Source organism: Mustela lutreola, chromosome 2 (assembly GCF_030435805.1).
Source record: "Mustela lutreola isolate mMusLut2 chromosome 2, mMusLut2.pri, whole genome shotgun sequence".
NCBI lineage: Eukaryota > Metazoa > Chordata > Mammalia > Carnivora > Mustelidae > Mustela > Mustela lutreola.
The window spans coordinates 116,075,191-116,102,770 of record NC_081291.1 but is presented as its reverse complement, the minus strand read 5'-3'; the positions used below and the strand labels follow the sequence as shown (position 1 = coordinate 116,102,770).

The 27,580-nt window shown below is 42.5% G+C and overlaps 1 protein-coding gene across 1 annotated transcript in view; it reads right to left on the bottom strand.

Moving 5' to 3' along the window:
* Positions 1-541: 541 nt before the first annotated feature.
* Positions 542-27,580, bottom strand: part of ETV5 (ETS variant transcription factor 5) — a 58,143-nt gene continuing 31,104 nt past the window's right edge. Inside the window, exons 8-13 of the mRNA XM_059163211.1 lie at positions 18,000-18,259; positions 15,924-15,983; positions 11,516-11,584; positions 11,187-11,356; positions 6,716-6,817; positions 542-3,128 (exon numbers count right to left, since the gene is read on the bottom strand). Coding sequence (XP_059019194.1) covers positions 2,907-3,128; positions 6,716-6,817; positions 11,187-11,356; positions 11,516-11,584; positions 15,924-15,983; positions 18,000-18,259 — 883 coding nt within the window. The 3' untranslated portion in view covers positions 542-2,906. The remainder of the gene's footprint in view (positions 3,129-6,715; positions 6,818-11,186; positions 11,357-11,515; positions 11,585-15,923; positions 15,984-17,999; positions 18,260-27,580) is intronic.

Here is a 27,580-nt window from a genome sequence, read left to right as displayed (position 1 = left end):
GATGATATTGGTAAAAATTTTACTTGTTGAGATCAAAGCTTGTTGGGGGAAAATTAGTAATGAAGAATTCCTTAGGTGCTTCTTGGTTAAGTAAGTATCTGAGGGGCTGAGCTCCAATCACTCTGGAACTCACAGTTCTAGCCTAGTTAGTAATCTTTCACAAAATCCAGGGTCCAAACGGGAGCTAGGCTTTGGCAAATGGTCACAGATTTTGAGCAGGTAGGTGGGCACAAGGGGAGGGGGTGGTCTCCGCTCACCACTGGCTGGGAAGAGGACCTCTCTACCTCCTCGTGCTTCGGATCCCGATTTTTCGCCAGAGTTTGAGAGGTGAGGCCAAAGAGCATGGGGCACTTCTATTTCCAGCTTCTTTTAATTAGTCTCAACTCCAGTCCACTGGGAAGGTTAAATAATATTTCAGGTTAATTAAGGTTAAGGGAGAGGGAGATCAGAGAGAATGAGAGAGAGAGAAAGCCAGGTGGCTTCTGCTTGCTTTCCAGGGAGACCATGGAGGGCAAGAAAGAGGCAGGTTTCAGGCACTTGGTAAACTGAAAGCAAACTTCTTTATTGTACACAGTACAGAATATAACGCAGCTTGGCAGGATTGCATACGGCCCTGCGCGGGGGAAAGTATTTCAAATCAACTGGCAGGTTAAAGCCTTTCTGCACTGTAGACTTTCCACACTCTGGAAAAGAAGCAAAAATAAAACAAAACAAAAGAAATTAAAAAAAAAAACCAAAACCATCCGGGAGGTGCATGAGTCCAATGGGAATGCAACGGTGATACGCCATCCTGTGTCCCGTGACAGCACAGGCCCGGTAGTTACAGCGTGGGGTGGGGGGTGGGGAGGAGAGCTCAGGCTACAGAAGGTTAGTTTCATACTTGCTAAGACAGCGTAAATCCATCAAGAAAAGAAAACCCAAACCAGGAGAAGGAAGAAAAAAAACAAATCCTATACAGCATTTACAACAAATAAATCTCTAGCCAGCTGGGGGTGAAGTATGCATCTATATATAGACTATGTGTAGGTTAGAGAGCTATAAATATGGTTGGGGAAGAGTCCTTTGATTAGAGTACAATGCTAATTAAGGCCCAAGCTAGAGGTTCAATACCTTGGCGGGCTAATTAGCTTCCAATAGGGGGAAACCTCATGTGTTCATAGCTGTAAAACGCGCCCCTTCTCCCTAGTGAACCTCTTTGCGAACGTGCTGCTGCTGATCAGAAGGGGGTCTAGTGGAGATGGGTGCGCACCCTGTTCAGAGGCAACAACGGAAAGCATGTTTCTTCCCCTCACTGGGTCAGCACTGTCTGGTGCAGGTGCAGACCAGGGGTCATTATCAACGTGCTAAGTGCCGCGGGGGGCGGGAGGGGGAGCAAGGGATCCTATCAGCGGAGCAGGCAGCAAGGCACTACCACTTACTTCCTAAGAACTTCTCCTCTACTCTGAGGCCGACTTGCACATTGCTTTAGCTGGGTGGTGGAAAACTTTTCCAGTATCATACAGCATCTGGAGTAAACTTTTTTTTTTTTTTTTTTTTTTTTTTGATAAGGTGGAGGGAAACTAAACTGCTAGCACTGTTTTACCTGTCAGTGTCACACGTACATCTCAAACCCTGTTGAATCCTATGCAGGGTTTAAAGTCCAAGAATTAAAGAAAAAAAAAAAAAAAAAAGAAAACGAACTGATGAAATGGAAATTGTCATCGGTCATGCCTGGGGAGACAGCAGACAGCCCCAGGGTTCCCACCGGGTGGCCAGGTGTCAAATGGACATGACGCGTATTATGTACATATGCTTTCCAGAGAGGGATTGTTAGAGGACACGGGGAACTATACACATGGAATCTAAGCGGTGTGTCCAGGCTGCCCTGCACACCTCAAAAATGTACAACTCAGGTGCAAATGTTCCGTCAGGCTGTCTGGTGCAGAAAGCACAAAGCAGGCAATAGAGTGGGCTTGTGCGTGGCTAAGGGGGCGCCCCCAGCAAAGCCCCTTTCAAGCTGCAGCGTCTTCATCAGTCGGCACTGCCGTGCTAAGGACGCAGTGCACAGTTACCAAAAGGTTTGTTTTTTTTTTTTTGCTTTAAATACCAAAACTACAAAAATCAGTTTATAAACTGTTTTCCCAAAACAACCACCAAAACAAAACGATCCCCCGAATCGAAGCAAAACAAAATACTGTCAAAAGTGTAAGTCACCCTTCTACAATGAAAGCCGTCCACACACAGCCGTGTGACTGGGAAGAGAAAGGGGGCTTGTTCTACGTGGTGACCACATGGCTAGAAGGTTCCCAAGAGTAGCGACGGTTTATTATTTGAGAACCACGGAGTGGGTAACAGCTGTTCTGACTTTCACCCCCTTCTTTCTAGACCCAGGGGGAAACATTTCAGCTTGAGCTTGAAGAGCTCTCCGAATTTTAAGATCTACTTTTAACCCTTCATGGGCTGAGCTGCCCCAGCTTCTTCGCCGAACGTTCTATGGGTTTGTCATTTCTTTGTCAATAAATTGTGCAAATCAGAGCCCTTCGATGTAAAGGCAATTAGTAGTCCATGACCAATGCAGATTGTCACACACTCTGTCCCGGTTTGTGGGCACTAACCTGAACAAGGTATTGCTTTGCAGATATTGTCCGTGGGAAGGAGGCTTCTTTGCAATCTCTTCCCAGAAACCTTGTCAGGATCAGAGCTGAGGCACCAGCCTTTTGGTGGTTTTTCGGTCCCTTCCCTGTTCCCACTCCCCAGCCAAGGTATCTGTCGTTAAGGGTGCCAATCCAGAGACAGCTTGGGTTCTCCAGATAATACTCAAAGGGCAAGCTTTAGGAACAGCCAAAAACACACACAAAACCACTGCCCTCGTTTGCCTGAATGGGAACTGCTAGCTCTAGGGTTAGGCCGCTCAGCCACTCAGAAACTTAGTAAGCAAAGCCCTCAGCATAGGGGAGGCTGCCGCAGCGATCCATGTCCAGGAGGTAAGCTGGGTTGTCTTCAAAGTGGGTCAGCGGCAGGGTATCTTCCTCGTTGAGGTGACACTCAGACTCTGCTTTCAGGAACGGACGCTGGTTGTCGGGGAAGGCCATGGAGAAAAGGGCATCTGGGTCACAGACAAATTTGTAGACATATCGCTCCCCGGCCACCTGAGAGAGAAAGCACACCTTCTCAGACCCAGCTGGAACAGGGCACGGGGTCGCAGGGGTGGGGGGAGGAAACCAGGGAAGGGAAGGATGGTGAGGTATTCATATGTCAACAAGTTCTCAAGGAGCCGGGGACCAAAGGACGCGCATTAATAGCTGATGGCCCAGACCATTCCGATTTATTTGAAGAAATCTGGGAGACCTCTCATGTGCCAAGTGTTTTGTTGATACCAGTGCTCAGCAGCGGTGTCATCTGACTGACTGAAAGACACCCCAATTTCAAATTCACACTGGATAGGCTCACCTTTTGTTTGTTTGTTTGTTTATGTTCTTTTAGAGGCAAATTCTCACTGTGTTATATTCACAGGTGAGAAAGAAAGGTTATACTGAGGCCGGTGCTTGGTGTTACAAGGAAGATTGAAAAGTGAAAAGCAGAAGTCAGGCCATGTTTTCAGTTACCTCCAAAGTCCACAGTCTTCACGGTACAGCTTCGTTATTTCAAAAGGCTAGGAATTTGATCATTAAAGCCTATGCGGAAGTTTGAATGTGTTCCTAAGCCAAACAGAACTGCTTTTTGGCTTACCAATGATTTAAAATTTTGCATTCCACAGTTCTGCTACATCGAAGAACTGCTAACTATCTTTTTATGAATTTTATGCATTATCTTATTATTAGAACCAAAGGTCTTGATTCAAAGGCCTCACGATGTAGCTGATGAGCCATCCAGGTCCATGGGATCAGCCATTCTCTGCTGGTTGGTTAGCATCAGTGCAAGAGGAACTCCACCATTGAAAAGCAAGCCTGATAATGTGCTTGGCTTGGGTAATGCAAAGGGGCAAGGGAAGGCCGCTGAAATTACTGATAAAATGAACATGTTTAAGCTCAAAAATTCAAAAGGTCGAGTTTTACCCTGCCCTTTGGTCATTATGTTGTGATTCTAGAATCTCTTTTCAATTGCAGAAATATGGCTTTGCTTCTAAATCTTGGGTTTAAAAACATCTGTTGCTATGGTGGCAGCTTAGAGAGGGAACGGTAGAATTCTCCTAATAGGTCCGAAAGCTTATTTTATGGTGACATGTCTGTCTAGTCACCAGAACACGGTTGTCTGCACCAATGTTCTTTGGAACTCAAGCACTAGGAATTAGGGGCTGTGTGAGCAAAACTGAACAAGCAGCATCATCACCAAAACAAGATGTAAGGGTAGCAGATATACCCAAACAACCCTATTTAGTTACAGGCTTAACGCTAAATCTCTTGATGGCCCACCCCAAAAGCCAGTACATATATGCAGCAGAGTGAGGCAGAAGGGCAGAGTGGAAATAATACGAGATCAGGAGCCAGGAGTGGATGGCTTCCCATCCTCGTTCAGTCACTAATGAGTCTTAACCTCTGTGCACCTCAATTTTCCCTTTCAAAAGCTGAGAGTATGGGACTCCAGGCTTTCTATATCTCTCCCCATGCGGGCATCCTATCATTCACCCTTAATTAGTTTTCTTTCACTCATGGGTCATGTCATAAATATAACAACAATTCCTTACATGGCATAGCACAGTATTACCTCTGGGACATTTTCACATATATTACCCTGTGAAATTACAGTAGGGTTTTTTTTTTTTTTATTGTTTTGTTTATTTGTTTTGTTTTGTTTTTTGGGGAAGAGAAGTTTTGGCAGGTCAATCTAAAGCATCCAACTAATAAATGAGAGTGTTAGGATTGGAAGCCATCCAAGCCTCATTCTTGTGCCTCCCAGCACTCTGCCTGTTTCGTCCTCAGAAATGAAGTTCTCTTCCACTTCCTGAAACAACTGAGGACCTGGTCCCAGGGAAAACTAATTGTTGGTAGTTCAAGTTATTGTGTCTTGGTCACATTCCCTCAGATTGGATCTGGAGTTGGGAATAGCAAAGGAATAATAACTCTTCTTCCTGAATTTTAGGATTCCACCTGATAGTATTAACATTAAAAGGGGTGTGTGTGTGTGTGTGTATGTGTGAGAGAGAGAGAGAGAGAAAGGTTTGGGGGAAAATGGAAAGTGATTGCGAATGGGTTTGGGGTTTCTTTCTGGGGCGATAAAATCTTCTAAAATTGACTGTGGTGATGGTTGCACAACTCTGTGAATATATTTTAAAAACCACTGAATTGTATGCTTTACAGAAAGGGGAAGTCAAGAGACTGCCCATTTAGATTGTCTATCAACTCTGTGCCAAGCACTATAGTCGAACCCTCAGCGCTGCCCCAGAGGAGCTCACAGTACAGTACAGAGAGAAGGACTGTGATGGAGAGGTGCACGGGGGCTACTGGGGGCAAGAAAGGAGACCCAGCCTTAGGACTTCAGATTCTTGGGAGTGATGAGGTGATGATCGGCTGGCCAGGTAATGAAGGCATTAGGAATGTTCTAGTTCTTAAATAGAATGACAGTTTAATAGCCCCCCCCCCTTTCTGATATGCCTAATGACTTCCATGCATGTGGTGTATATTCTTTGGTAAACAAATTCTACATGAATTAAGAGAAGATGGCCATACTAGTGAAAGCAGTGAAGCATGGGTGAGGAAACGAGTTGTTGATGGTACCCAGACCAGCAATAGCCTTAGAGTCTGTATGAAACACTACAAAGTCTATAAGACGTTACCTTTATCTTCACCTTTCTTCTCTATCGAGAGGCCCATGGCAAACTCTTTAATACTTTTGAAGGTGGTGAGAGGAAACTGGGGTCCCATTACCACCTGCCTATGAAAGAGGTAAGCCTGGCTTCAGCACAGACAGGTTTTCAGCAGCCATGGCCGTATACTTCTGCCACTGCATCTTACTGGCTACCCACCACAGACAGCCTAAATGTGTAAATGTTAGAATCTGGGTAAGAGCGTGGCATAAAATACGGTGGCTAAGAAAGATGAACCAGTGATTAATCATTCCCATCTTCTGCCTATCCAAGTAATTTTCAGATTGTGGTCCCATTCCACCCAGCCAATGAGGATTTTTGTACCGGCTTCCTCAAAATATGCCTTAGCCTTCATTCTGCAAAGAGTGACCTGGTACTAGTTGATTCTGCTGCCATTCTATAAACCTTGTGGGTTTTTTTTTTTTTTTTTTTGTAGTTGTTGTTTTTCACATTTGAGTTCCAGTTTTTTCTATAGGTTCTGAAAGAGAAATAGGATTTCCTTACTCCTCTAACACTATTGAGAGTATGAAACCAAGAGATTTAGAGGTCTGGGTATTTTGACAACGCAAGACTTCAGCTCAGCTCTTATGGGAGTGGAGGCCTTCAAACTGACTCCTCCATGTACTCCTTTACAGATGTAACTGTTGGACTATGTTTCTGGACATTTTGGTAATTAGAGGCAGGTTAAGTAAAGCCGGGGGGCCCAATTTTCCTATAGTGTGTTCCATGTGCAGCCTCTGGTGTTTGCGTCCCCAAGAGCATTAGAAATACTCTTCATATCTCATTTCACTCTTAAGTTTTTTCTCCCAAGTTTTTTCCTACCACAGAATCGCTAACATTTTCTCCCAGCCATTACACACAGTCGTATTACAGAAGCCCTTGACATGTTTGAAAGTGGTCAGAGTGGTCTAGGTGCCTCTCGTAACTGCTCACCTTCTGCATGATGCCCTTTTCGTAGTAATAGCGTAGAGAACGGCTGAGCTTGTCATAGTTCATGGCTGGCCGGTTCTTTTGGATACCCCAGCGCCGAGCAACCTAAAGAGACAGGGAAGTAGAGAGCAATGGAAACTCGTTCCTTGGGCCTAGTGGTATTCTCCCAATCCTGGGAGCGCCAGTTCTGAGACTTGACTGCTTTGGCCAATGGTCTGGAAGCAAAAATACTTAATTCCCTCAAGACCCAATATTCAACAAAGGTGATGAGTCAGTCACAACTGCTAAGAGAGGTGAGATCCAGAGGTGGAAGGATCCTAGCACTTTAAGATTACAGAGGGCTTGGCTAATGGCCCAGAGGAAGCAGGCTCTCTACTGTTTCTCCACATATGAATTATTGACCAATACCCATAGACCATTAACATGTTGCCATTAAGTGCTATGGTTTCTGTAGCAGTCAATAAGGAATAATTAGAATGGTCATTCCTGAAACATTAGAAACACACTAGTGAGTTGCTAATGGGCCAGCAGAGCAAAAGTTCAATTCTAATAAGATTGGCGAGGGGCTGGGAGCTGTTTACTTACTGCAGCTCATGGAGTAAGGGGGAACCAGATCATTCCAGCCCACTGCCATCCAATCCCCTGCTCCCAGCAGACTTGCAGAATGGACATTAAAACATGCAGCACCATTATCCACTTAATGAAAAATTAACAGGGCTTCCCAAACAGTTCTGAAGTACATTATATCCAACCCAGTCCACCTGAGGTGCAGTGATGGGGAGATGTAATTGGAGTTTTAGGCAAAGATGCCTGATAGCAAGAAAATTTCCTAGTAGAGTTTACTCAATTGTCAGGACAGCCAAGCAATTCCTGCTCTCAAGAATCCCAATGTCCAAATCCTACTTGTAAGGATGACTGTCCATATAGAAGAGTAACTTTAGAAATGGGAGTCTCCTCAGAGGTCTTTAAATGTATGGAAACCAGGGGTCATGTTTTGAATATTTGAGGTCACTTTTGGAAACTTAAGAAAAAAACAAAAACAAAATAACTATATTCCTTTGATCTTTAAAAAAACAGATGTTACACATGGAGTGGGAAGCAGGGAGACTGCAAATGGGAAAGTGGATAAAAAAAAAAGCATTTCACTTAAAGCATCTGGGCAGAATGAAAGCAACATCTTCTGAAATCAGGATTCTAAAATGACCTTTAAAAATGCCAGAAATGATCTGATAAGCAAGAAAGAATGCGTCTGTCCTAATTACATTAGAATAATTCAATAGCCATGATTCTGATTCCTCTCTGCCTTGCAACAGACCGTGTGAAAGTGAAGTTTCCATTCGTTTGCTTTGGGCCCCTATGGCACGCACGATGTCCCTGGCTCTCCTTCTTTCTCCATACTGTACCCATCCAAGTCTCTCTTTGAAATAGCCAAAAAGGCACATTTCACCAAAAATCCATCCCTTGGCTACAGAAGATAAACATTTTCAACCAAAAGAAACAGCGGTGCAAGAGAGACCTGCTCAACCAATACACAACCTTCTACCCTGTTCAAAAGCAATGACTACGAAACTGACTTTGAACTGCTGTGAGCCCACTAGTTGCCGGGAACCCAAAAGGAAGCCCAGTCTCATCGTCTTCCTGTATTCAGTGGTGGAAATCAATTATGGAAGATTCTTCAGCTCCAGCCCTGACCTCTCTCTGCTGTCACTTGCATATGCAGTGGCTTCCTGGAGCGCGGTTCTGCATCCGCACCGACTTCCAAGCAGCTCTGGTAGCCATAGTTACTGACTCATCCTCTTGGGCCAGGGCCCTGTGATTCAGGAGCCCTCCCCAGGGCTGCTCCTTCTACAGTAATGCATGATGAAGCACAACGGCAAGCTGCTGGAAATGAAGGCTGCCCCATTTCTGGGGGAAGGGGAGCAGGCAAGAGCTTGTTAGCAGCTCTTTCTGTCATTTTCCCATTCATTACTTTGATCACACACATCTTGAGGATAGAGGCTGAAAGAGTTAAAAAACCCCTCACATTTCTCTTCCTCCCTCTTCAAGAGACAGCAAGCCACAGCACGGGGAGCAGCTCTTTCTCGAAGCCCATCCTTTTAAACCTCCCCATGGCATCAGTTATCTGCCACATGTTCAACAAACAACCCTACCCCCCAAAATATTCATTAATGCAGATTCACAGTTAAAATGGCTCCAGATTAAAGCCGAGTCAGTCATAATTGAGAGGGTGCTAAGCTGGATGACTATCAAAAGACATTTGATTAGGGGGCCTGCCAAAACGCAGATCTAAAACCACAATTTCCATGCACAGTGTAATGGATATTATGGATAATTACCCAGAGTGCACTACTCAGCCACACAGCTGCCTACAATTACGTCCCAAACAGCTTCCTCCTCCGCTTCACCCTTCAAGCTCCCCCCATGACAACGTCTTCCAGCTTTCTCGAGGAGTTGGTATCTTCCCGGCTTTAACAAAGAGTGGGGATGGTGAAGTTAACACAACCGGGAGGGAAAGAGCTCAGCCAACGCTGCCCGCTGCGTGTCCTGAGGCCAGAGTGTGCACGCGGAATAGAAGTGGTTCTGGAACGTCAGAGAGAGGATCACTCAGAGCTCGTGGAGCACCAGGGGATTTCAGGGTGGGGTGGAAAGAAGGATTCCTGCAGAAACGAAGCGGTCCTGTTGGCTGAGGGAGGCGCAAAGCCACAAGAGGCCTCTCGTGTGACTTGGCTACTTGGCATTTATGAGCATTTTGGACTAATGTTAGTTTCTCTAAGAAGTATGAAAGCAGGAACCTTTTACCATCAGTTCATCATTGTGTTTCCAGCTGGTAGGAAAGCCAAAGATTCAATAAGGCTTTATAGAGGATCATAGCCAGGTTCACCTGCAACAGCACAGCCCGTGGTCAGGCCCAAGGCAGTGGCAATAAAGGAATAAAAGCTCCTGTTTGTGAAATGAGATAAATAAGGACGGCCCCTGTGACAGACACAGACTTGCTTGCAGTAAGCCTCAGTGAGTCCAGGCAACATGCTTTCTTCAAGCATCTGGTCAACCAGTCCAGGTTAGGAGGAAGAGCCTGTAGGGCGGATGGCTCTTGGGCATGCCTCCATTTTCCACCTGACTTGCTCCAGGAAAACCTTCGAGAAACACAGGAGTACCAAACTCCGGCTTTGAAGGGAGACTCAGTCTTAACGGAAATGGGTGACGATGGGAGATGGCCTCATACTTTCATTTTTATGAAAGACGCAAGACAGGGAACACCACAGATCCTTCTTCTATAACTGCCTTTAGTGAAGCCTTCCTTACCCTCCTAGTAGCCGGGATTCTTGAGACATTTCCAATCCACATAGTCTCCTTTTCTCATCTTAACTTTCAGAACATTTTCTTCTTCCAAACCAAGTGCCAAGTGGCTATTTCCTGCTGTTGACCCCCAGGCCAACTGATCCGTTTGGTGTGCTGAGGTGAGCCCTGGAGTTAATCCAACAACATCTAAAACTGCCATTCTTGCTCAAATGCCTGCTAAGAGGACTGTTGCCATTTCATTTACATCCAACCCAAAGACAGCTTTTGCTCTGCTGGTTTAACGTATAATGCCTAAGTATAAGCTACCAGAAGAAGCCTATATCAGATATTCAGGACAGTTTTTTCCCCCCTCATTTATAATTTCTCTAGAGTCTAAATCAAATAGAAATTTAAAATCAACCCCTTTGGAATATGCCAAACTGAGAACATGATTTAATTTACTTCCCTATGTGATATTCAGGAAAGGGGTTCTGTAGATTTTCCCCATTGAAGAAATGATACTGATGCTGTCTATAGGCCTTTCTGTCAATAGTTCTGGGCACACAAATAGTAATAATGTTTCTTTTTCTATTAGGATAATGAAGGTTTGGGCTACCTCTCAACTATTGTGATGCCACATAATACACTTAAGAAAAATCTAAGCCCATAAGAACGACTCATTTCTGATCATTTTATTTCTCTAGGGTAGAGTCATTTGAAATATACAATCTGTTGTATTGTAATTGCATCTGATATTACCACAAAGTCATATAATATGTTAACGTAACCTCAAATATAGCCTGTAACAAATGAGGACCCACACCAATACAAGTTGGTATCACCAACATATTGGTATCACCGAAACAGCACTTGAAAAAGACTTTTCGATATGGAAAACAGATGCTCTCTGGATGCAAGTCTTCGTGGCCGCACTCTTCCGATTTTACAGACATATTACTAATACTTCTTGTGTTTTCTACAGTGGAGAACTTTGCCTGTCCCTGAATTGTAACTTGTCCTAGTAACAGGAAGAGAACTGCCAAATCCACTGGCCGGGTCAGAATCTGAATGAGAAAAGCATCCTTAACACAGCAAGAAGCTTCCACTGAGAACTGAACAAGAGCAGACATCATCATCATCATTGTTGTCATCATCAACCAATCAAACATCATCCAAGCCCGGCACTGGTGCTTACCTCCTCAGGTTCTATCAGCTTAAACTCCATGCCACGGCCCGTCCAGGCAATGAAGTGGGCATTGGCCGGGTCATCAAGCAGGGTAACCAGGAACTGCCACAGCTGAAGAGAACCTCGCCTCTGGTAAGGGGGCCCCTCCCGATACATGGTGGGCTCTTGTTTGACTTTGCCTATTTGGGATGAGGATATACGTGCAATAGTTTAGTCTTAGGTTTCTTGGACAATTTGGGCATGAAGGATTTGTGAATGCCAACCTGGCGTTCACAAGATTGAGGGGCTCTGATATCGCTGACATTCTGGCTTAGCAACAAACTGGAGGAGCTACTTACCTTCCAGTCTCTCAGGAACAACACAAGTGTCGTCAAAGTACAACCGGGGATCTTTTTCATATGAAAAACCTGAAAAAAAATTTAAAAAGAATGAACATGTTGCTTAACAAATTCTATCTGTATCCTACTAAAACTCTGGTTTTAAGGACTAAAATGGAATTCTGCTATTTCGGGTCCTAAGCCCTACTAATTGCCATATGTTTGCCAGACTCAATCTGACAGGGCTTCAGAAGGACTTAGGCATTGGTGTTCTGATGCCTCAGTCAGAGAAGCATCGATTCCTCCTACTCGAGCTAAGACTTCAGAGAAGTGCTGAGTCACCAGTAAGTTCCTTCACATCTTGTTATAAGGTCTGTACAGGTCAGTGTTGCCGTGACTGAGCTTTTATATCTGAAAAGACAACTCATCTATTTCAGTGGGCCTACCTGGGAGGATTTGGTTGATCTGTACATAGTCTTACCATTTTCCTTTTAGCAAATATTAATTTCAACCTTTCCCAGGACTTGTCGAGGCTGCCCATGTACCTCATTCAATTATGAAAGAGCTTGGAGGGTGGACAACGATGCCAAAATGAGTAAAGACTTGGGCCTGTGGAGGATTGTGACCAGCAATAAATTTAAAAGCAAGCTGGAAGTATTATCACCAGACATAATGGAAGAAATCTGAAGAGACTTCCTAGCAATAAAAACTTGCTCATCGTAGAGTTAACCAGAGGTCAAAAAAGGGGAACTGATGGGCTCAACACGTGTAAGTGTAAATGAAAGGAAGGGAGGGCAAAAAGTGAAAGAGGTCAAGGAGAGGGAAGGATGGCCAGCACTCTCAATCCAGAATGTGTGCCTTCTGTGCTGACCACCCAGTCACGTCACCAGGCACCCTGACGAGATCAGCGGTTCAAATCAAAGTCAGTTAATAGGCTTGATGGGACCACATCCCTCCCTGTGGCCACGCCTGTTTCTCAGGGGTGAGCATGCCAGCCCTGCTCCCTTCCAGCACACTCCTCAGCAGAGAGTCCTGGCAGCTCCCATGAACTCAGCCATGTGCCCTGCTCTGTCCAGCTGGGTGGGCAGTACAGGGGGGTGTGCGTGTGTCGGGTGTGTGCATAGCAGGTGTGCGGTGGGGAGATGCCACGAACCTGCGCTGCGGTGAATGACTAGCATGAGATTTTGAGAAGGATTTGCTAGGACTTGAAAAGTTCACGGGTAAAGACGCCAGGAAATAATCTGTTCTTTCTTCACAATCGGCCAAGAAGATCAAGTTCTTCTTGGCAGGACCAGTGCTGTGTTTAAAAGGCCTGGGAGTGGGAAAGCACTGCCCACCTTGGAAGAGACTGAGATTATCTTAGGGTGTGTGCTATTCATTTTTATTTTCTCAGCCCGAAGCACTATTTCTTGGTTTGCCGCACGATATCAAAGGAAGTCTATTTTACTGACATTTATTTATTAGTATATTTTATTGACATTTATTATTTAATCCAATAAATATTTATGCCAGGCACTGTGCTAGAAGAGGGTGGGTAACAAGAACAGAGACTTGGTGCTTGCTCTCATGCAGCTTGTATCCCCAAAACATGAGACTATTGGGAAAGAAAAGTGAGACTTGGGGTAGTGGGGAGCATTATAGAGTGTGGGCCATGGAGCCGGACTGACGGACCTGGATTCACTGTGTGACCTCTCTGCGCTCCAGCTTCCTCATTTGCAGACAGGGGAGGATGTTAATTGTATGAGAATTGGCTGTGTGAGAATATGGGTTATTAACATATACTCTGTTACGTTGATCTGTTTATCTTTATACCTCGGTGTCAAGAGTAGTGCCTGGCACATAAGTGTACAATAAATGATAGTTAAAAAGATTAAGATAGTAACCGTACATTGTGATGAGTACTATTAAGAAATTAACAGTAGGAGGGCCTGAGTGGCTCAGTCGGTTAAGTGTCCAACTCTTCATTTCAGCTCAGGTCATGATCTCAGGGTTGTGAAACTGGGCCTGAAGATTCTCTGTCTCCCTCACCCACTCCCCAAAAAAGAAATTAACTGGATAATGTGAGAACTTTATCTCATATAGTCTCTGTCATGGGTTCTAAATTCCTTGAGGATAAAGAACATGTCTTGAATATCTTCGTAATATCACATCGCCTTGTACATAATAAATGCTCAACAAATATTTGAATAAATATGAAAGAATCTCCATTAAAAAAAGATTTAAGAACACAACACTTGCTTTTAAGTCAGGGTTTCAGTGAATCCTATGATAAATTTATTTTCCAATCTGGTACCAGGAAACTGACTTTTATGACAAACTGTTACACTTTCTATTATCAATAAGTATTACATAATCCCTCCTCATGTTTCTTCCTTCTCCCTCCCTTTCTTTCTTTCCTTCTTTCTGCCTTCTTTCCTTCCTTTCTCTCTCTCTCTCCCTCCTTTCTTTCTATTTTCCCCTTTCTTTTCTTTCTTTCCTTTCTCTCTCTCTTTCTGCCATGGCTGCCAGGAAGCTATAAATTTCCTGACTTCCTCTGGATTCTGATACTCCAGTGATGTTTTAATGGCCTTATTATAAAGCCATTATAAGGAAACTCTTCGAAATTTACACATCTGTCAAACTTGTATTATCTGGAAGGATAATACATTCACTGTATACAGGGGAAAAAAGGTAAACCTAAATGAAATTCTAGGTTTGGCTTTCAAACCAATCAGATGAGGGCCTGCCGTGAGTGTCATTTCAGTGTATCTGCGGTTTCTAGTCGCTGCCCCACGAGGTCTTTAAACATCTGCAAGATGTTGTTGGCTTATGTGAAATTAAGTCAGTTGAATTTGCCCCAGCAGTTACAGCAGTTGTGGCCACAACCATCCCACCACTCAAAGGTGGCAGGAAGGAAGAACCTATTTGAGGAGCCCAGTGGAAATGAAAGATTCACCCGCTGTGCAGAGATTCCAGGTGAACGAATGCTAAGGCAGGATGGCTATCTTAGTAATCACAGATGCCAATCAGAAACACTTGTTTCACTAACTGGCATCTGTGGTCAAGCCTCTAGAAGAAGGAAGGAGAAGCCACATCACAGTAATTTAGAGCAATTAAGAATGCAGGTCTCTTTGAAACTAGTTTCTCTGCTGCGTGGGGGGTCAGGGAGAGGAATGGAAGAGAGTAGGGGGAAAACACACAAACTCGCCAGATATTCTGTGTGTAGTAAGCAGCCCAATGCTTTACTAAAAATATTTCCTTTAAGAGCATGCTCCTTCCTAAATGTTGTAATTATGCTAAATGTTTTCCTCCCTCTCTTCCCCTACCCCCTCCCAGTTTGCCTGCTGCAGACATCAATTGCTGCCGCAGAAACATTCAGGAACCTGGAAGAGAGCCTCGCACAGCTGTGCTGATCGATCGCAGTCAGAGGTCCAGTAGACAGCCCTTCTTTCCCAGGGCTGGGCACGCACTCCGAATATTTTCGGGCACTATTCTTGCGCACCCAGTGCAACTCCACAAGAGAGAGACTCTCATCTCTCTCCAGGTCAGTGGGAAGCAGCTCCCCATAGAGAGCATGCTTGTGAACCAATCATGACACAAATGAGCAGGTGCTTCCTAGTACTGTCCCATTAGCTTTGCAGTCCTCCTTGGATACACATTGGAATCACCTGGGGACCTTTAAAAAGAACCAATGCCTAAGACACACCCCAGAATTTCTGATTTACTTGTTCTGGGTGAAGCCCAGACACCAAAAGTTTTGAAAGCTCCCAGCTGATTCTAATGTGCAGCCAGAGCTGCAACTCCCAGTGCTATAATAGTTCTCAAACCAGAGCGAGCATCAGGACCACGTGGAAGGCATGTCACCACACGGAGTGCTGGGCCCCTGGAGCCTCTGAGGCAGTAGGTGGAGGGGGTTTCCCAAGAACCTGCCTTTCCAACAGATCCCAGGTAAAGCTGATGCCATGGCTTTGGGGAATCACATGTCTCTGGGTATTTAAGAAGAGATGTATATGACAAAAGACAAGACCTACTTCTGGGGAAAATGTTCTAAGAAAAAAAAAAACAACCTTTCCCTGTTTCAGTGTTCAGAGAAGAAGTCCTAAACCTACCATCTCAAGTTGTCACACAGTTCCCAAGTGCTCATTCAGGCTGGTAATGTTATATATCGCTAGATACACCTCCTTAGATGGAAATTTTATTTGGTTTATTGGTTTATTTTTTCTTCATATCATCTCATGAACTCTGAAAAGTTAGAGTCATTACTATTGAAAATGATGGTGGCCCTCACTGCTTTCAGGACCATGCCGAAGAATGACTGAAGGTTACTGTCAATGAGTTCTCATTTTCATGACTCTAGAAAGGTTTAACTTATCTATGATCCCAAATCTCAGCATGGAAGCTGAACAATTTTCAGCTTGCTTGAATATTCTTTTTTTTAGAAGTTACTTACCTTCATGGCTGCTGGAGAAATATCCCCCTCTGATGTAGGACGACTGGCAGTTAGGCACTTCTGAAAGAAAAACAGACATACACTCTGTCAGTAGTTTCTGCAGGTGAGTCAGCACATCTCTTGACCTGCAGCCCTGGACAGTCTCCTGCTCCCAGGTCATGTCTTTCTTGTCTTGACCTGGGAGAGAGTTGTCACCCTAACAGACAACATGGGCAACACCATCACCCACCATTTGAAAGTAGGACTCTTGGCTCCTCATCAAAAGAGTGAGTAGGAAAAAATAATGCTTTATTCTCATAACTTGTTCATCTTAGAAATTAGTTAGCACCAACTCTGGGGAGAGGGTTAATGGTAGAAAAAGAAACTTGGCTTTCAAAAGGCCAAGCTTGGCCTTCTGTTTCTACTGACTCAGGGGCTCTAGGGGTTAGACTGGGATGAGGGGTGCTTTAGATATTTCCCAATTTGCTCCCCTTTACAGCTGATAGTCATATCCAATTCTGCTCCAATGGATGAGGGTGTTTTCTGGACCAAAAAGATTTGGGTATTTGAGGTTAGGAAGCCAGTACAAGAGCTGGCAGGAGGGAAGCGGGGAAACCTGCCATTTGCACGTACATTTCCCCATGTTGGAAGTGTTGGAATGAAACCTGTGCTCAAGCGAGCTCTTCTTCGAGCATCAGGTTACCAAGATGTCCACCGAGAGGAAGGCTGGTAGGCTGAGTTGTGCCCATGCAGGACACGAATTGCAGATATGTTAACATCTGCTGAGTGTCTTGCTTTAAGGGAGTGGGGTGGGGTGAAAAGCTCGCCAGGATGGATTAAAATGTCAATCCCAAAGGAAAAATGTTGCTGGTCACGCCTGTTCCTGAGAAAAATACACCAAAGCCTTCAGGAGTGCCAGTGGGAATTTTACAAGCTATCACTACCTATACATACACTTGGTAATTTTTTTTAATATCCTAAAGCAACAGATGTCTCCCTTCTGTCTACTTCCCAGCCTTTCCCATAATCCATTTCTGCCTGAATTGAGCAATCTATATACTATCTCCCAGAAGGTCAAGAGCAAACTGTATATCCTATTCCATTTGCAAAAGTCGTTCAAATACGTACTGCCCCACTGCTCCCTCAGGTTCTTCAAGAAAAGCACCCATGGAAAAGGCTGAAAGCCTACCTACCACCCTCAAATTCCTTTGGCACCAACTGCAAAAGAAGACTGAAGAAGTTTAAGTAATTTCTGAAAGAAGAGGAAAAGAAGAGGAGGAAACAGTTTCAAAATGTGCAAACTGCAAAATTCCAACTCTTCTTTCCCCTAATGATGTCACTTTATATGCCGGGCCTAGAAGATACATAGTTAGTGAATGAGTGTGTGTGGTGGTGGGGAGGGGGAGAGCCCCCAAGTACAGCTTAAACTTCTTGATGTGCTTACATTTCTAGACAAGAGGTAACCCACAAACAGACAACAGGTGTCCTCTCCCTGTGTACACCACCAGCCTCTGAAGGACACCAGGAACTTTCCCAGGTGAAAGCAATGCAATAGGGCAGTGAATCCCATGAAGCAATCAACAAGACAGCCTTCTCCATGGTGTACCCAGCACCCCATATAGTCATGACATACCAGGTGCTTTCTCAAAATACCGTTCATTTCAAGAATAGAAAGAATTCCATCCTACGTGTAGACTCACTTCTTTATGCCCATATTGGGAGTTGGTGAGTCTACTATATTCAAAAGGAAAGCCATAAGGCTAGGGGCAAGGACTAAAATGCAGAAATGATATTTCCTAGGCCCAGGGATTCTAAGATCTTAAAAAAGGGCATCACCATGACTGGATCTTTAGGCTTGGATTCAGAGGTGTCCTCCCCACCACCTCTCAACGCCTACTGCTCTTCCTACCATGGGATGGCTTTTCTGTTTGGTTTTATACTCAGTTGTGCATACACAAGTCTGCTTTACTAGCTCCTAAGTTCTTTGAGGGTGATTTTTAGTAAAGCTATTCCCTAAAGCTGCACACACAGAAGACAATAACAGCCAGACAGATAAATGAGAGAACAAAGAAAGGAATGGCATGATTTTATGCTAACCTGAATCAACGCAGTAATCCCGGGGCTCCTGCTTGATTCCCATTGGTGACTGGAACCCATGTGCTGGGGGGCCTGGCATGCCTGGGACCCCATGTTCATAGAGTGGATCATGGTATTCTTGTTTGAATCCCTGAGGGGGCGGAGGAGCTGCAGGGACAATAGGTTCTGACATTTGCCGGTGGTAATTGGGGCGAGTATCTCCAGGAACTCCTGATTGAGGAGGGAAGGGGTGGCAGGGTTCAGACAGTTGTCTCTGAAATCTGTAAGAAGAAAGTAGTTACAGTTTTTAACTAAGAACATGATATACGCCTCCTCGATTTAGCATAGGAATTAGAAGTTCAGATAAATGAAATTATTTGCAAAGCACTTATTAATGCTTATTTCTGAACATTTTAGCCTCTTCCCCAAATTACATGGCATAGTTCAGACCTCTTGAGTCAGGGAATGGCAAGAAAAAAAAAACAATCAAAGCAATGACCCATAGCCTTTGTTTCCCTCGCACATTTATCTCACCCAGTCCACCTGTACAGTTGGGCCAGATTATGTGTCTAAATATATACGACCACTTATTTTTGCAAATACGACTAACATATACATATATTTACTACTTCATTCCTTCTTTTACCTGTAGATAGAATTAAATTTTAAAGACCAAAGAGTACAGATTGACCAGTTAGAAAATGTAATTTAAGAAACCCATTCATAATAGTAATAAAAAACAGAAAATCTCTAGGAATAATCAAGAAATGTGCAGGCCATATAAGAATAAAGCCGTAAAACTATTTTCTGAGGAAAAGAATGAAAATTTAATTAAAGAGAAAATATTTAGGACTTTGAAGCTATTCTTTTGTTAACAATTATTTTTTAAAGCAATGACTTCCCAATCAACTTGATAAAATGATTCTAAATTTTATTTAAAATATTAAATAATTTTTGAAAAGAAATGATGATATATTAGATATTCACAAATTTTCTAAAACTGCATTAATGAAAACAGCAATACAAGGAATGAAAGATAGGCATAACAAAGGAATTAAAAGGGAAGTAAAAAACTGAGGTATATTCCAAAATTTACTACTTGTTAAAGTTAACATTTCAAATTGGTGTGGGGGGGGGCGCGGGGAGTTAGGCCCCTGTTTTATACCACATGTCAAAATAAATTTCAAATGGATTAAAGATTTCAATGTGAAACTTTTTTTAAAAAGATTTTATTTATTTATTTGACAGAGAGAAATTATAAGTAGGCAGAGAGGCAGACAGAGAGAGGGGGAAGCAGGCTCGCTGCTGAGCAGAGCTCAATGCGGGGCTTGATCCCAGGACTCTGAGATCATGACCTGAGCCAAATGCAGAGGCTTAACCCACTGAGACACCCAGGAGCCCCTCAATGTGAAACCTTAATGGCAGGGAAAATATATGTGGAAACATAAGATCTTGGAGTGAGAGAAAAGCTTTCTATGCATCATACCAACAATGGAAATCGTCAAGATAAATATGGATATTCCTCATTGTATAAATTTCTACAGGTCAAAAGACATCAGAAACAAAATCAAAAGAAAACAAACTGAGGAGAATGTTTCTAACAGAAAACATCATAAACAAAAACCAAACAAGCTGGGGAAAAGTCTCTAATAGGTACAGCAATGTTAATACTGTTGACAACAAGCAGTTTTTAAAAATCAGTAGAGAATGACTATCCCAGTAGAAAAAAATTGGTAACAGACATATATAAAGAAGAAATACTAATGATTGTCAACAAAAAAGCAGTTCAATTTCATCAGTAATCAAAAAAGTACTAAGAGAGAAGGGTTTGTTCTGGATACTTGGGAGGATGAACAGGTGGTTAACAGAACTGTGCCTGGTTCACAAAAAGCACTGAAATCATAGATATGATGAGATCTAGCTACAAGCACAGCCACCAGTGCAAGCCTCCAACAAGGAAACTGGCTAAGCACATTGTGATACAGCGACTGAGTTGAAAGCAACAATCGAATATGATATAATACACAAATATGTAAGAACCTGGAAAGATATTTTTGACGTATTGTGAAATAGTTCCAAAGAGCATCAAATTTTGCAAAAATAAAAATTATGAAAAAAGTATGGTGTCATACAAACCTTGGAGAGATCTGCATACTTATATAAATGTGAATACTGCTTATCTTTGGTTGGTTATGATATTAGAGGATTTTCTTTTTTTGCTCATCTACAGTTTAATAAATACACACTATTTTATGATAAGACAGCGTGATAAAAGCCTTTTGTTATTAACTGAGTAGCATTAATATTCTTGAGCTGTCAGAAAAATTCTCAAGTGTGCCAACTGCCCTTTCTCTGTTGGAAGGGCAGTATAGTGAAAGGGAAAGTGATAGACGGTAAATTTTCTTGGCTTCAGTTTCCTTGTCTGTAACATGGGGGTGTATTCTGCATCATAATGTTACTGGAATGACGAAATAAAAATCCTGCCTACAAAGCACAGTTTGCACCACGGCTGTAAGCACTACCAGACTTTAGGAGGATGGGTTTAGAAGTCAGAGATGGTAACCGTCAAGGTGAGGTCTCCATCCAGGCAATACGCGTAAGGCACTGATCTCTGTGTATAAAGAAAAGCATTTGTGAATATATGCCCTCAGGCAGAAATCAAGAGCTAAGGTTCAGGTTCAGAAATAACCTGTTCACAACAGCAAATTCCAATAGCTTTTTTAAAATCAACAATAGAATCCTGTAATATTAAGGTCTTACTCTAATTATAGCTTGACTCCTATGAATAGTTTTCATAAAATAATTTGAATTTGATTTGAATCAATCTGTGGCAACAGGTGGCCAACAGATTTCTAGAATATCAAGATTTAAAATCTTTAACTGAAGAGATTTGGATGCAGATAAAACATTGTTTAGATCGGGGTTTAGCACGGCACTCCCTCTGTGGGAATCTATACTACCTTACCAAAAGCAGCACCGTAAGATCATGCCCTAACATGAAGATCACCAAACAATTTTACATACGCTCATTCTTTTATCCCAGACACCAAAGGCCTCGGAATCTGCCTGGTCAATGTATTACACAAGTTGTACCAACTGTAGAAGGTTCGGTGGGCTGAGAGCCTTTCCCTGTGGTGCTGAATGCATTACAGTGGAACTTCATCAGGAATGCGGATTTTCAAGGTTGCTGTTATTTAAGGAAACCCTTCCATGGTCTTTGAAGAAGTGTAAATTTGAAACCCGGGTTTAGGCTTGACATTTAGAATACAGGCAGCAGCAGCACACTGCAAACCTGAATTTTTGAAGAGAATTCTGAAGAAGTGGGCAGAAAAGAAAGACGAAGATATTCTCAAGGCCTTATTTTTATAAAGTACCAAGCCTTACACCGGCAGGAAGGAACAGGAACAAAGGCACCCATCTTCCACACGCTCTTCCCTCCGCCACCATCTTAGCACCTTCAAAGGTGACCTCCACAAATCACTTCCTTTGATGGCTCTGAGAGGGCACAGAACCGCTTAGTTCTGTAACCAGAGCCTCTGCAGCTGGCAGGCCCAAGTCCTTCACTTCCTCCGGGTGCCTAGCTTCTCACCTTCCAGAATGAAACTCTAGAGTCGGCCTGGTGTGGCCCCTTTAGGAAAAGGTACTTCCATATGGGTACCAGCCAGCAGCCCCTGTCCCTCCCCTAAGCCCCACTACAAGGGTGCATGGAGCTTAGAGGCCTGGGATCTGCAGGAGAGAGTCTATAATTGGGATGGTTCAGTCCTGGTTTGTTTTGAGGGAGTGGCATGGCAAAGGAGATCTTAAGGGTAGGTCACAAAACCAACATATTTGGAGAAAGAGTCTCTCAGAGCTTGCTGCTGATAATGGGTTTTATTCTCAGAGATTAGTAAAGTAATTCCGTTCTTGTCCTCAAAATACATTCTGTGAACTTTACTCACTGACCTTCATTTGAACCCCCTTCCCCTTTCCGCAATCCTTTTGAAGTATCTAAGAACGTGTTGTATATATAATACAGCTCTGACGAGGATGCCTCCTGTTTACTGAGGCAGGCAATCATGTTCAGTGGAGGAGCTGCTTGGTTCCTCACAAGCCCCTTCTCCGGCTCACCCCCCTCCCTTCTCCCTCCCACACCGCCATCCCAGCAGAACTCCTCCGTGGTGGCCGTAGTGAACTCACAGCTAGGGAGCAAAAGATTTCTGACTTTTGAGTGAGCTTCAATCCAATAGGTGACGGATGAAGGCTCTTTCGGTGCCAGTTTATTTAAAGAACCAGTTATTTATTTATTTGTCAGATTTATATAGCGCCTTTCCTCCCAAGAGCTCACCCACGCTACCAACATTTGGTTTACGTTATGAAAACCGTTAGATGCTTTTTCTGCATTTCCTTTTCGGTTTCTGCTGCCAACACACAGAGTAAACACAATGCTTGGAGGACGAAAGGAGAAAAGTGTGGATTTGATGAAGGCTACACAGTGGCTATGGGTACCAGGTAAAGTAGCTATGGTCCAGAGGTCAGCTGGGAGATGAGACATAAAATCGGCCAGGAAACCAACACCATGTCCTTAATGTTTCCATTAAGGCTAAGAGAAGGTAGAACAGGGAAGCAGCAGAGCCGGATAAGAGGCTATGGCCGTGAAGGCAGAAGATTCCGGGCTGAAATCCAATCTTTACCACTTACTGGCTGTGTGACCTTGGGTGAGTTATGTAACTGCTCTGAGCTTCATTTTCCTTGACAGTAAAGTAAGGATGACCAGGATACCCATCCAAAGTCTTGTTGTAAAGATTACAAAAGCTAATGCATGAAACAGGGCCCGGCTAACTGTTAAGTTTTCCTTACATTACTTTCTTCCTTATTTTTTTTAAACAATATTTTTTTAAATTCTTAATTTATTTGACAGACAGAGATCACGAGTAGGCAGAGAGAGAGAGGAGGAAGCAGGCTCCCTGCCAAGCAGAGCGCCCAATGCGGGACTTGATCCCAGGACCCTGAGATCATGATCTGAGCCAAAGGCAGAGGCTTAACCCACTGAGCCACCCAGGTGCCCCACCTTATATGACTTTCAAACACCACTGTCAACTGTCCCAAATCCTCCCCCACCTCCCCTCCACCCAACAAGCAAAATTCAGAAGCTACACAACTGTACAGGGAGATCTTAAAGAATCGGGAGAAAACTATCACGCACACATAAAAAGAGTCCACTAGTTGCCTACCCGCTATCTACTCTCTCAGAATAAAAATGCTGATTTTTATTCACATTTATTTCATACTAACGTTTACTTTCCTGCCATATACCAAGAGCCAGATGCTGTTACAAAACAAAACTCGAACACTCCCTAAAAGCACACCACAGAACTCTGAAAAAGCTCTCAAGGCTCTGCGAGGTCTGTCAGCACTGCCGCAACTCAAATTTGGCCCATCTAAACTGTGATAAAACATTGATAGATGAGGAACAAAATATGTCCTTTAAAGGCCTAGATGTTTGTCTGATTTCCTAACATCAAACACAGAAAGAAGGATGGGGATGGAAATACAGGATGTCCTCAGAATATCAGGTGGTGAGAGTGTTAGCTTTATATGTACAACACTAATGCATCTGATGATGAAAAGATTAGGGATAAAGGGAGCTTCACACGGTAAGAACTTACCCTTAACCAATGAAGCAACAGAAGTTTCTAAGCTGTGGTATCTGCATCATTTTAGGAAGATTCCTTTATGGAATGTGAAAACTATCTTTAAACAGTGTCACAAGAGCTAGCATTTACTGAGCCCCTTCTCTGTGCCAGTATGATGTCATTTAATCCGCCCGATGATTCTATGTGGCAAGTAACTACCCTTCTACCGTTTTCAGACAAAGAAACCAAAGCTTAGACAAAGTTAAGTGCCTGCCTGAGGTCATGCAGATAGGAAGTAGCAGAGGTGGGATTCAATCCCAGGCCCAACTCCAGAGCCTATACTGTTTCTGTAACTACTTTTAAATACTCTCTTGATGATATTTAAATAAAAATCATATAGTCCAGACAGCTAGAAAACTCCCATATGTTTGGAAATTAAGAACTATATTTTTAAAGAACTGCAGGATTGAGAGAAAAAATAGAAAACACTTAGAACTGAGGTTTTAAATCAAATCAGAATTTTAATTTAAAGCAGAACTTCAGGGATGCAGCTAAAGCAGGACTTGGGTAGGGAAATCAAGTAACTGATTGTATAAAGCAGGACATTTGGGGGAGTCAAAAGGAAAGCTACGAGCAATGACTTCGATTAGCCATAAACCATAAGTGATGACCTGAGACAAATGGAGTATCTGGTGACCCCAGCCTTAGGAGAAGTTTTATTTGCTTACATGTTATACTATACAGAAAAAAAAGCTAAAAAAGTAACGAGTGAATCAAACCAAAGAAAAGAAAACCAAAACAAGGAAGTAGAAAGAATAAAAGATTTTAGTAAGAGCAGGGAGAAATCAATGAAAAAGAAAACATCTCATAGAGAGGATGAGCAAAACCGATGTCAATTTGTTGAAAAGACAAATGATATTGTCTGCCAAGGACTAACTAGAGTTTTTATGGCAATTAATTTTAAAACTCAGACAAAATGGAAAAATTCCCAGAAAAAGTAATTTACTAAATTCACTGAACTAAATAGAAATTCAGAGCAAGACCAGAGAAGTGAAGATGCTTAACCGGTAATTAAAAATCTGCCCACAAAGAAAATATCAGGCCCAAATGGTTTTACTGGTAAATTCTTCCAAAAATTCAAGGAATAAAGAATTCCAATTTCACATGAACTATTCTGGTATACATAAAAAGGAGGACACCCCACCCCCCACTCCTTTGATGAGAATAACTTCAGTGCTAACACCCAACAAGGATAATATAAGAAAAAAAATTATACATTATTCTCAATCATAAATACAGATGCAGAAGTCCTCAATATGTATTGGAGAAAAAGTCCAGCAATGCAGAAAAGGTAACACATAACAAGTAAGTTAGGTTTAGCACATGAATACAAGGCTGGTTTCATATATAAACCAAGGTAACTCACTACATTAAATGGAAGGAGAAAATTCAGTTGATGATGTCCATAGACAGAAAAAATGTTTGATAAAATTCAATATCCATTCATATTAAAAACTCTGAGTAAACTAGGAATAGAAGGAAATTTCCTTTAACTCGACACAAAGAAACAAAATAACTAGGGTAAACATGGTGAAATGCTAAAAACAATCCCTCTTAAGATTCAAAACGAAAACACCCCCCACTCTAACCATTAGAAGTACATCAGCCAGTCTGTCAAAGAAGGTTCCATTAAGCATCTCTGAAACTCAGTTTTGGATCCCAAAGTGAATTGGTGCTGCCATACGTAACATGCTATTAACAGCAGTGCGTGGAGAGGAGATGCGTCAGACACATTCACTTCATTCCAGGCCAGGCTACAAATATGACTCACAGTCAGGTTCTTCCCTCTCTAAAAACTACAAAATCTGAAGGACAAAAATGAACAGCAATTTATTGGGGATGGACTTTAAGGGAGGAAGTAGAAACAACAAGAACCCTTGAGTTTATTAAATCTCTTAATCTGCACAGCATCTTTAGGGAATGAATAGTTATTGATCTAACCCCAATTCCACAAAATGTAAGCTCATTCCTTTAAGCTTTGAAGACTGGATCGTAAACACTGAGGGGGAGAATTTTCCCGAACAGGTTAGGCAATTCGCATAACTGACCCTTTCTTGGTGACTCTGGGACATTCTATTCTATCAATTCAGCAGGACAGCCTATGACAATACTGATCCCTTGGGGAACATCAAGAAGCAGAGGATTTTTCCACCAGAAGTACTGTCTTAAATGTTGTCATTTCTTGAGATCTGCCTCTTGATGCTGAGTGAGAGAGCAGTGTATTCCAAAATTTTTAGATGAAAAATTTCCTAGTGGAGCCTCTTCAGTTGAATGGTGGGGGACTACCTCAACTCGAGATGTAATGAGAAATGGTAAAACAAAGGACAAAATCATACCTAGCCAGTACGATGGGTATAACATAGGAACATTTTCTAAATTTCTCCACTCAGCCCATGTAACATCATAAGCAACATGATGAAAAAACTTTTGAGATTGGGATGGCTGAATGAAAAAACACGCCTCCTCTTTAAGGAACAGCTGGTCTTTAAGGATAAATGGAACATGTCTCAACATGCCAAATTACATGTTAGTCCCCACCCCCCCTTGAGGGGGAGGAAATCACGAATCTAAATCATGGCTTCCAAACACAGTATTTATCTTCTAAGAATAACTTATGAGTTGTGAAAAATTATATAGTAAGATTATATGGAACATTAAGAATGTATTTTTGAATAGATTATATTTTATTTGTTTAAAGCATAATCCTCGCAAACTACTAGCACTGTCAATAAACATACACTGAGGACAAGTAAGATACTGGGCTAAGAAGGTTCTAAGTCATGGTTTTTAAACCTCAGAAAGTTTATTCAACTGCAGAAATAAGGCACACTGTGAGCAATACAAATAAGGTAACTGTCACAACATGAGTTTAGACAAGTAAAATAGGAATTTAGTAGGATTTTGTAATTTAAAATAAGGAGAGAGTTCTGGTAGTTTAAGAAAATGTTAGCAACCTTCCCCCCCTCCAACCAAATCATAACCAAAACAAACAGTGCATGCTTTGTTTCTAAATGTAGGCCCCTATAGTTGGCTATGTGACCATTAGGAAGTCCCTTAGCTGTTCTGAGGCCTGATACCCTTATCCGTGGAATAGGTTTTTTTACTCTGCTTTGGTTAGAGGATTGTTAAAAAGCTCAAATGAGACTATTTGCCCAGGTGCCTGGGTGGCTCAGTTGGTTAAGCATCCAACTTAAGGATGATGATCTCAGGTTCCTAGGATCGGGCCCCTCATCAGACAGTATGCTTATCTCTCTCCCTCTGCCCCTCCTCCACTCATGCTCTTTCTCTCAAATAAATAAGTAAAATCTTAAAAAAAAAAAAAAAAAGATTGTATTTCCTTCATATCTCATATCTTGCAAAATACCATATATTTTGTTAGGGGGTTATTTTTTAAAGTAATATTCTTAGATTGTAATTAAATAAAAATTTAATTTTTCTTTTAAAAATAAATTAAAGAACAAACTCCAGTTACCAAAAAAAAATGATCTGCTCCATTTTAGGCAGGCATAATCATTATGAAAGGTGGGATTATGAAGCTTGTTATCATACACAAGATGCAGGATCATATCATACACAAGATGCCCAGGGTCCTGGGATCTCCTAAAGAAGTGCAATTACTATGACTTTTACAAAATCAGACCAGGGATTTTAGTTTGCCTCATTTTCTGTGTGTTCTCCAGTATCTATAAGCAAAATAATTTGTCATGTCTTTGATATAATTTACATCACCCAAATATCACATGGATACCATCATTGAGAACCGATAAGGGCAATAAGAACAAAATTCAGAGTACTGGGTATTTGATGCTTAAGAAAAAGGGGGGCTGGAGTAAGGATGGGGGTAGAAGAAACAGCTGGATCATGTTTTCTCAAAGTGTGACACTAAAATATCCAGGCCACGCCCCAGACCCACCAACTCAAAATCTGGGG